General features: G+C 43.6%; 1 protein-coding gene across 4 annotated transcripts in view; it reads right to left on the minus strand.

The window, feature by feature from the left end:
• The window catches only part of CTPS2 (CTP synthase 2), a 305004-nt gene that overhangs the window by 275082 nt on the left and 18707 nt on the right, over positions 1-11215 (minus strand). For all 4 annotated transcript variants that reach the window (XR_005777445.1, XM_040423329.1, XM_040423328.1 and 1 more), the window contains exons 3-5: positions 10325-10530; positions 7288-7458; positions 3211-3311 (exon numbers count right to left, since the gene is read on the minus strand). Coding sequence is in view for 3 of the 4 variants with exons in the window: in XM_040423329.1 (XP_040279263.1) it covers positions 3211-3311; positions 7288-7458; positions 10325-10530 (478 nt within the window). In the remaining variant the exon portion in view is untranslated. The remainder of the gene's footprint in view (positions 1-3210; positions 3312-7287; positions 7459-10324; positions 10531-11215) is intronic.

The following is an 11215-nucleotide window of genomic DNA, read 5'->3' on the forward strand; positions in this document are numbered from 1 at the left end:
TGCACGTGTAACAGGTCAGCCAGTGTCATAGGTACAAATCTGCTGACAGATGCCCTTTAACAGTTCAGCCTAAGCAGCATGTACAGCAGGGTGGGGGCTGCGTTAACTTGTCTTATCTGGGGCTTGGTAGAAGCTAGTCAACCCTGTTATACCCTACGTCATCTAAACGTCATGACATAGGGTATACCAGGGTTGACTAGGGGTAGGTACGTGGACAAAGTGCACCCACCATTAGGGTGCATCTTTGTGCTGAGGAGTAATCAGGGATTCTATAGGGAAACACCTTCATCCCTGAGGGCTCATGCACACGACCGTATGCCCACCGGGACATATGGCCTGCTCACGGACCGTATGTCTTGGAGGGCATACGGTCGTGTGCATGAGCCCTGACTGTGTGTCTCCTCAAATTTTTTACCCTCCTAGCAATCACATTTCGTTTTGGATAACGGTTATTTGGTTTTCCTTTTGTTATATTCTTTTATTTATATTATTAAAAGTTACATTTTAAAAGTTTCATACCCTCTGTGATATGATTTTACAGGGCTGTGACATTACAAGGGATGGCTATCTGTCTGGCAGCACAGTGTTCCCAGGCTCCATACTTTCACTTTGTAACATGTGCAGCTGCCATTTTACAAAAAACTGATTCGTTACCCCGACGCATAGGGAAATTCGGATTTGTCGTGACTCAAAGTTTTCCTAAACTTCAGACCAAATTCCACTTTGAATGCTTTGCTTCACTCAACACTAATATAGACCAAAACAGTTCCTAAAAAAACACCTACAACTCTTCACGAAAATTCTAAGTTCAATATAGCTAAATTGAATAAAAAAATAAAAAAACGTTATGACTGCTGGAACACAGAGGGGGAAAATGTTACTGGTCCTTAAAGGGGTACTTCGGTTATAGGAATGATCCCCTATCCATAGGACAGAGGATAAATATGGCTCCGTCCACTGTGGAGCCCCCTGAAATGAACAAAGAGGCTGGTCGGAAAAGCACACCGCTGCTTTATTCATATTTAGGAGAGGTCCAGAGATAGCTGAGTACAGCGCTTGGCTATCTCCGGCACTCCCATACAAATGAATGGAGCAGCAACTCACTTTTCCGACCAGGCACTCTGTAGATGGGCGATAACTTTCTATAACCGGAATATCCCTTTTAAAATTAGTTATGTTACTAAGGGGTTAAAAATGCAATTGTGTCCCCTGAGCTGTGTGCCAACTAGATCTACTTCAGACATAAATTTTAAAATCTACAACAAAAAAGTGACATTTTGGCAAGGGCTTTTTCAATATTAATGGAACTACTGGATGGATCATTTTTTACACCTGGAGGTTTTATTTTTTACATAACCTTTCTCCTACAGTCATGATCATGGCAGTAATAAAGCACAAAGGTAAAAATTAACTAGGAGCACATGTCATGTTGAACACTATAAAAACCAAATGCAGAGAACAAAACAAAAGAACATAAGAGTAGAGGGAGGATTACAACAGTCAATAGATAGTGTTAGGGAAGACGTAGGCAGGGGAGACAAATGGGTGCCATATGTTGGATATACTGTATCCTCCCTAGAAGCAATATTTCAATAGCTAAATATTTACAAAATATGGTGTGTAATGGAGCAGGCCACAACTTTTATTTTGTAGGATTTGTATGAAGACGTCTATATGCCTTTGTATCGGAAACATGCAGAGCGGCCATCAAACGGCTATGTGCATGAATCTTTAGGTTGTGGTAGGGAAGTCACTGTCACGGACGTACCAAGATATACGGACGTCCCGGAGACAGTGAGTGGCAGGAGATCTGCGAGACTGGCAACACGTGGTTTGATTTGACAGGTTTTCCTTGTAGATCAATAGGCGTCTGTGTTGTTTCTGGTAATGGCCACACCCCTTGCCTACAGGTTTTGCTAATGTGGTCATTTAACCTTCCTTATGTATAGTTGCTTCTCCCACAATCCTGTGCGGTTTATAGCTTCTGTGCCTGTGGATAGTTTGTGGTTGGATCTCGGCTGAGTACCTGGTGTTGAATGAAACTAAACAAAGAAATACCATACTGGGGCCGCACCTCCAAGAATAAAACACAATTTATTGAGACATCTAGATTAAAATCAGCGTTACATGGAGCAAACCCCAGGGGTGGGAAAATTCATGTGCAACATGATGAGGAGTACCACAGAGTAAACAATCATGAAACAGATTGGGAATGAAATCCCTGTAAAATCATGTATGAGGCATACAAAACCCATCCAAGAGGAGAGCAAAAAGCCCTAACGCGTATCGCTAGTACATGGACTAGCTTCCTCAGAGGTCCATGTCCATGGACCTCTTTGTTTAGTTTCATTCATGTTTATTTTTTAATACCAGGCCAGCACTCCCTTTGATATTGATAGGTGTGCCCCCCGCTCTTTAGTATTGAGTATTGAGTTCCTGGTGTTTCCATAGCCCCTTTGAAGTTAAGTCTTTCCTTTTCCTTTTGTATTTTGTTTGAGTTCTGTGTGTTGCATTTCCCTAGTGTTTGTATTAAGCCTGTAGAAGACTCCTGTTCGTCCTTCTTTTTGGAGGAACAGGCAGTCTCGTCCCTGCCATTAGTACCAGGGTCTTATAGGGCTAGATAGGACTCTAGGTATTCCTGCGTATGAAATCACCTACCTTTTGGGGTCTGTTCATACTGGTAGTCAGTCAGGATTTTGGTTACGGTTTTCACTAGAAGGTGTCCATCTTCCTTTGCTAGTTCTCAGGCCTGATTCACTGTTCCCCCCTTCCCTCCCATGCTCGGTGTGGTGTTTCCCTCCCACACTGAAGCGTGACAGTCACGTTGCTAGCTCCACTGTGACCAAGAACCATTGCTGATAAATTCACTTTTTCCACGTTTGTCTATTGCTGGCACTCATATGAATTGGTCTAGTGCAGGAGTAGGTAACCTCCGGCACTCCAGCTATTGTGAAACTACAACTCCCAGCATGCATACTTACTCTGCACTTCTCAGAACTCCCATAGAAATGAATGGAGAATGCTGGGAATTGTAGTTTCACAGCAGCTGGAGTGCTGAAGGTTGCTGACCCTGGTCTAGTTGATTAGATACATCACAAAAGTAAAGTGACAGGCACTTAAGAAACACAAATAGTCAGTGATGGGTCAGAATATAGCTGCTGGAGGCAGAAGGTGATAGACCTGATGAGGTTTTATGTTACCGGCACTTGCCTCAATGACACAGATCTGAGGCTCCTGATGGTCCTTGTCCACTGGGACTGTTGCCTGCTTCATCACCCATTCCTGAATAGCATCCGTAATATGTGGGACCACTAAAATCAAAGACAACATAGATAAATCAGATCTATGAAGGTGCTGCCAAACATAACCTTTTATTAACAATAATACCATATTGATTTGACAGGGTTGTCTTGTGATCGGTGGGGGTCCGGTGTTCCCCAATGCCAATAGACATGCACACTGCTACTCCACTGAACTCTATGGGACTGTCATGGAAAATTAGAGTATTAGAGTCCAGTGCTCAGCTATGTCATGCAGTGAGCATTCATAACAGCCCCTCCATTCAAACTGAGGGACCACAGGGCCCGTTTCTTGATCAGCAGGGGCCCCAGTGGTCAGATCCCAGCTGATCAGACACTAATCCCTTATTCCGGAGGATAGGGGATAAGTCTTTGTCATGGGACAACCCCTTTAAGCTCCTGGCACACGATTGCAGTTTGTAAATGGCAATGTACTATTTACAAGGCTATATTTCCAGTTACATTACTGTTAATGTATAGGAATACAATCTGCTACGTGAGAAGTGCAGAACCAGGGTCTTCAGCCACTGAATGCAAACAAGAGTGCCATTCACTGACAGCAAGAAGAGGCTGTGAATATGGTGATACACTGTATACACAATATGTGTTATTTATATAAACCCCATAGAGGTGACCCCGTGGTTCCATATAAAGATGTATCTTTCCTTGCATTCCCTCGTGGCTCACTATATCCCTAGATATGTAGTATGGGTCGTCCAGCTTTTATAAAAAAAAAACATGACCTTGCGATACTCTCAAGATTTCCATCCCATAAGTGTCTAAGTGTGGTCACATCTGTGCATGTATCCACCATCTGCAGTCACTGGCAGGAGTACATGTGTACTGTGTGACAATGTGCCCCTTCATATTTCTTAGGCAAACTTCACATACAGTGTTTTGACGTGTTCTCTGAGTTTTTTCGGATCTCTTGTTCAATAAGGCTCTTTTCAAATTTTCGCAAATTTTTTTTCTGGTCGAGGGTTAACCCTTTGAGGACCATAAGATTACCGTCATCAATATAAAAATAATTTTTTTCCCTTCAAGAATGTATTTGAACAATAAATAAAGCTAGATCCATTTGTTAATAAGAACTAATATTTTGACTCAAACCAAAAAAAAAAAAAAAGTATTTTAAGTTCTTAATCAGATGATACAGGCAATTAGACATGGGACAAATACGTCCCTTGGTCGGTCCTCAAAAAGTTTTAAGAGACAATCCTGGTGTGTGCCTGTATGTGCTCCAAGGAGACCCTGGAGTGCTCCGAAATCAACTGTGTATGCACGCCCCAAAGGGATTCCCCCAATTCGCTTGTGCAATTTTTTCACACAGCACTTCCTATGTCTACACCAAACTCCAAAAGATACTCCCCCAGTACCTGCGCACCACGAAGACCTGCACTATACACCTCCACCCACAAAATACTGCAAATCAACAGGTTGGTACATGAGAATGCATGGACTGGGAGAAAATGTCTGTATGTGGGTAAGTAACTGGCTCAATGATAGAAAACAGAGGGTGGTTATTAGCGGTACACACTCAGGGGGTACCACAGAGGTCAGTATAGGAGGGGACACCAGTGGGGTACCACAGGGGTCAGTATTGGAGGGGTTATCGTCACCAGTGGGGTACCACAGGGGTCAGTATTGGAGGGGTCACCAGTGGGGTACCACAGGGGTCACTATTGGAGGGGTTATCGTCACCAGTGGGGTACCCGAGGGGTCAGTATTGGAGGGGTCATCGTCACTAGTGGGGTAACACAGGGGTGAGTATTGGGCCCTATTCTCTTCAATATATTTATTAAAGGGGTTGTCTCATCATAGACATTGGGGGCATATATCGCTAGGATATGCCCCCATTGTTTTATAGGTGTGGGTCCCACCACAAGGACCCGCACCCATATAGAGAACGGAGCCCCGCAAGGTGGTGACTGGAGGACTCCGGTCCGGCCACCACCACCAAGCCGGCTCCCTATAGAAGTGAATGGGAGCATACCGCACATGTGCGGTCCCCGCTCCCCTTCAATTCTATGGGGCCGACGGAAAAAGCCAAGCCAGCGCCCCAAATAAAATTAATGGAGGGTGGCTGTGCATGCGCAGTGCACCCTCCTTCACTTGCAGGGCTCCGTTATAGATGCGGGTCCCACCTATATCGAGAAGACAATGGGAGCCTATCCTAGCGATATTCGCCCATTGTCCATGATGAGACAACCCCTTTAATGATCTTGTAGAAGGCTTGCACAGTAAAATATAAATTTTTGTAGTGTAAAGTAATTAACACGAAACAGGACAGTATACTGTATATATATATACACTAAAGAGGACAGTATACTGTGTGTATATATATATACTAGAGAGGACAGTATACTGTGTATATATATATAGATATATATATATATATCAGAGAGGACAGTATACTGTGTGTATATATATATATATATAAAAAAAAGAAAATGATGGCGGCACTGGAAAAACAAATGCTGGCGGGTGCCAAGTCCAGGGATATAGCTTCTTACCCCGTGTAGATAAATACGAAAAGTGGACAGCACTCCAAGTAAAAAAGCAATTGGTGTTTATTCACCCATGTGGAAGGCAACGTTTCAGCTCATACAAAGAGCCTTTCTCTCCCCTTGAGAAAGGCTCTTTGTATGAGCTGAAACGTTGCCTTCCACATGGGTGAATAAACACCAATTGCTTTTTTACTTGGAGTGCTGTCCACTTTTCGTCTTTATATATATATATATATATATATATATATATATATATATATATATATATTAGAGAGGACAGTATACTGTGTGTGTATATATATATATATATATATATTAGAGAGGACAGTATACTGTGTGTATATATATATATATATATACTAGAGAGGACAGTATACTGTGTGTGTGTGTGTATATATATATATATATATATATATATAAGAAAGGACAGTATACTGCTACAGATGGATCTGGATAGATCAGAGGCTTGGGCAGAGAATGAGGATTAAAAGGGTAGTGCGGTAATTTCAGGTTATTCCCTATCCACAGCATAAGGAATAAATATTTGATCTTACCACCAAGACCCCCACCGATCACCAGAACAGGGGCCCTGTATTCTGCAAGGCCCGTGAGAAAGAACAGAATGACAGGTTGGGCACACTCACTGCTGCTCCATTCATCTCTATGTGACTGCAGGAGATGGACGAGTACAGCGCTCGCCTATTTCTGCCACATGCTATAGAGATAAATGGAGTGGCAACGTGAATGCCCTGTCAATAGGGCATAACTTACCGGAATTGACTGGAATACCTTTTTAACAGTGGGTCTGGACATGGGAAGGGGAAATACGTACATGTCACCAGTACATACTAAATGAGAAAGCACCAGGTAAAACTAACATGGAAGGGGACTAAGGAATTTTAGTTGACAGCTGCAGCAACCAGTGTCAGACAGCTGCTGCCAAGGCTAATAATTATTGAGTGCATCAAAAGGGGCATAGATGCACATGATGAATTGATGAAAAGTTTGGCAAAGTGTCCTAAGAACTGTTTTTCAACAGGACAACACCATGCCACATGTTGCTCGCGCTACTGTGAGCAGTCTGCATGGCCTAAACGTGCTACCATGGGCCTGCAGCATCTCTGGACTTGTCTCCCATCAAGCACATCTGGAAAATCATTGGTCGGCAATTTATAGCTCAGAGAACCCCCTTTTCTGCCATACCTGCCTGCCTGGCACTTCGCCATCATTTTATGAGATGGGAAAACCCTTCTAAGATATATGGCAATGCCAAATGCACAAACCCTACACCGTGACAGGTCCGTTTTACTTTCCCGCTACCACCTTATTAGGCCTTGTGATACCCCGTGTTGGCATTATACCTTGCACTAGAATATATTGCTTTCTTCTCGCCACACAATAACACTTTACAAGAACTGAAACAGCAATAAGAATTAGAGGAAGAAATCCAGCGCCAAACTCTCTGCGCTACGTTGACCGACCTTGCACGGTTTTGCCCAGGTAGTCTCCTCGCCGCTCCTTGTTGATCACATGCTGATAAATCTTTCCTGTAGTGATATTGTTGTCCTTATACAGACTGATATCCAGGAATCTCTCGTAATTTCCCAAATCCAAGTCTACCTCCCCTCCATCGTCCAGCACAAACACTTCACCTGCAAATCAGATCAACGGAGAACAATGTCATGTCATATGTCATGTTACTCGCCAGGTTTTCTCTATGTAATAACTGTGACAGGGCCTTTCCATATATCCTGGATATGTTAACAGAGGGGACCGGACTGGAGAGCATTACAAATCTCAGCTGAATGTAAGGATACCTTTCACTTAAAGATCCGCTGCTTTATTCTGGAGAAAAAGTCTTTTTAAGTTTGCATTCGCACAACCGTATGTATTTTGCGGTCTACAAAACGGACATCCGCACAAAATACGGATGACGTCCGTGTCGTATCCCTTTTTTTTTTTTTTGTAGACCCATTGTTACAATTCCTATTCTTGTCTGCAAAACGGACAAGAATAGGACAGGTTCTATCATTTTTGCGGGACTGCGGAAGGGACACACGGTGTGCTGTCTGCAATTTTTGCGGCCCCATTGAAATGAATGGGTCCACATCCAATCCGGGAAAAAAAATGCAGATCGGATGTGGACTAAAATACGGTCGTGTGAGTGTGGCCTAATCCATATGCCAATAAGCAGTTAGGTGCATTGAGGGCGGACTCAAGCCGACACTAAAACGGGTTAGCCCGGATCCATTGCTGAAATATTTTCATTTTTCCGCTCTTCTGTTTTTAGTTAAGATTAGGGATGAGCGAACTTGTGTTTTACAAGTTCGAGTTCGGGTTTTATTACAATTCTGATATGCATTCCGTTTTCCATTCCATCATAATAGAAGTCTATGGGCCGCATAACGGATCCGTCTGGTTTCCGTTATGAAGGAGAGGACTCTCTGCATAACGGAAAAGGGACGGATCCGTTATGCGGCCCATAGACTTCTATTATGACGGAATGCCTCTTAAAGGCATTCCGTTATGCATTCCGTAATAGAATTCCATTATGGCCCGTGGTAACGGAATCCATATGGGAATTGTAATAAAACCCAAACCCAAAATTGTAAGTTCGCTCATCCCTAGTTAAGATATGAAAAGAGCTTAGAGAGGGTAGTCCCGTTATGACAAGTTAGGCTACTTTCACATCTGTGCTTTCCGCTATTGAGATCCGTCATAGGATCTCAATAGAGGGGGGAAACGCTTCTGTTTCTCAATGGGGACAAAACTGAACTGAACGAAACAGAATGCACTAGAATGCGTTCCGTTCCGTTTGGTTGCGTCCCCATTGCGGACAGAATAGCGCTGCAAGCAGTGTTTTTCTGTCCGCGATGTGGTGTGAACTTTCAATGGTGTTCATGATGGATCCGTCATGGCTACATTAGCGATAATACAACCTGATCCGTTCATAACGGATGCAGACGGTTGTATTATCGTGACGGAAGCGTTTTTGCTGATCCATGACGGATCCAGCAAAAACGCTGGTGTGAAAGTAGCCTTATCCCTATCCACATAGGGATAGGGGATAACCATTAGATCAACGGGGGCCCTACTGCTGGGACAACCACCCATCACGAGAATGGAGACCCTGTACCCTTAGGGGCCCCCCAAAATGAACGGAGTGGCAAGTCAGGCATCCGTTCCCTCATTCATCTCAGTGGGAGAAATAATCGCGGGGTGTAGTCAGCTGTCTCCAGAACTCCCATAGAGATGAATGGAGAGGCAGTGTGCATGCTCGACCTTCTGCTCTGTTCATTTTGGGTAGCCCCAAGAGGTACAGGGTCTCTGTGTTCGTGATCGGTGGGGGTCCCAGCATCCTGTGGATAAGGATAACATGTCACAAACAAAAGAACTTTTCTAATTTTCCATCTCCAGGGCATTGCGTTGTGCTTTCAGCACATCCCATCCCAACCTGTCCCATCCCAAGATGGCAGACCTTCACTAGGCCCATGTCTGCCATGACCCCTAACCCCTTGACCATATGACCCCATTAGTCTAACTGCTTACATTCCATGGTAGCTATTAGGTTATTTCTGGTCCTGGTCAATGCAGGCAGTTGTCAGCTTTATACCAATGCTAGCACCCAGTGAGCCTTATATGATGTTGGGATCAGCCGAATACAATGGGGGACATTTATCAAAACTGGTGTAAAGTAGAACTGACTTAGTTGCGCATAGCAACCAATCAGATTCCACCTTTCATTTTCTAAAAGATCTCTGAAAAATAAAAGGGGGAATCTGATTGGTTGCTATGGGCGACTAAGCCAGTTTTACACAATTTTTTATAAATCTCCCTCAATGTTAACCAGCTTAAAGGAACATTCTAGTTGTGTGAAGTTATCCTCAATCTTCAGGATTAGGGTATAATTATTAGATTGGTGGGGGTGCTACTGCTGAGACCCCGATGATCACAAGAAAGGGGACCCACCTGAAATAAACAGAGCGGCCAGTCGAGCATGCGCACTGCACCCCACAGCACTTGAATACAGCACTTGATTATCTCTGAGCAGGCCGCTCCGTTCATTTCGGGGGGCTCTGCGGGGTTTGGAGTCTCCATCCTCGTGATCAGTGGGTTCTCTGTTCTCATGATCGGTGGTGTCCCTTATAAGACCCCTACATACATGAATTTTGTCTGGTGTTTTTTTACCACTAAACAATTACAATTACAATTTGTTTTAAAGGCGTTTTTTTTCTGCCATTTCTTCTCCTATAGCAAGGATGTCAAATTGCCAGAAAAAGAAAATACAAAAGCTTTTACAGAGAAGAACGGTTCTAGAGGTGGGACCAGCACCTATCCAACACTGATTGCATATCCTAGCGATACGTCATCAATGCCTGAGATGGGAATACCCCTTTAATTACCAAGCCTATGACTATAACCATAGATCAGTGCTCCATCTGTCGATCAGACGATTGTCAGGTACATTCACAATATGATGATTGAATAAAATCTGTAATATCATAACTTATACTGTACCATGCTCATAAGGTGAAAAAGTCCCAGCATCAATATTAATGTACGGGTCAATTTTAATGGCGGTCACTCGAAGCCCACATGACTTCAGTATGGTACCAATGCTGCTGGCGATGATTCCTTTTCCAATGCCAGAGATGACGCCTCCAGTCACCAGTATGTACTTCATCGGTTCTCTACGTACTGTAGTCAGGTGCCGAAATAGATTCCTAGAATACAATAAATCATATTATCATGACTGGTTCCATAGATGAACATGAGAAAATAGAATATGTTTCCAGTATTAGGCTACTTTCACAGTAGCGGCAGCCTTCTCCGGCAGGCTGTTCCGGCGGGCAAACATGCCAAGAGGTGGCCGGAATAAAACTACGACATGTCATAACTTTATTCCCGCCGACTCTCGGCATGTTTGCCGTGCTGCTGCCGGAAAACCGGGCCGACCACATCATAGTCAATGTGGCAGGAGCGAACCTTCGGCGGCACGTGTGCACTAGTCGCAGCACGGATCCGGCAGGCTGTTCACCCACCGGAACAGCCTGCTGGAGAAGGCTGCCGCTAGTGTGAAAGTAGCCTTAAAGGGGTGCTCCATTTATTTGGTTCTCCCCCATCTCCATTGATGCTCTGTATATATGAGTCCTGGCACTTAGTAAGTTCGGCAAGCCCTGTTATTATAAGCCATATCAATGGTAGCACAGGCTACAGGTAAAACACCATGTAAAAAAAAAAAAATTTTGTGTGAGACCTATACATTAAGATTCATACCAAATTTAGTTGCATTGATTCTTAGATTTTTTTCACATTTTTTCCTATTATACAGTGACAATGATCAATTATTGACTATCTTCGATAAATTGGATTAAAAGGGTTGATCAGTTAAAGAAATCTGTGCACGGA

This window comes from Bufo bufo, chromosome 3 (genome assembly GCF_905171765.1).
Source record: "Bufo bufo chromosome 3, aBufBuf1.1, whole genome shotgun sequence".
NCBI classification, from domain to species: domain Eukaryota; kingdom Metazoa; phylum Chordata; class Amphibia; order Anura; family Bufonidae; genus Bufo; species Bufo bufo.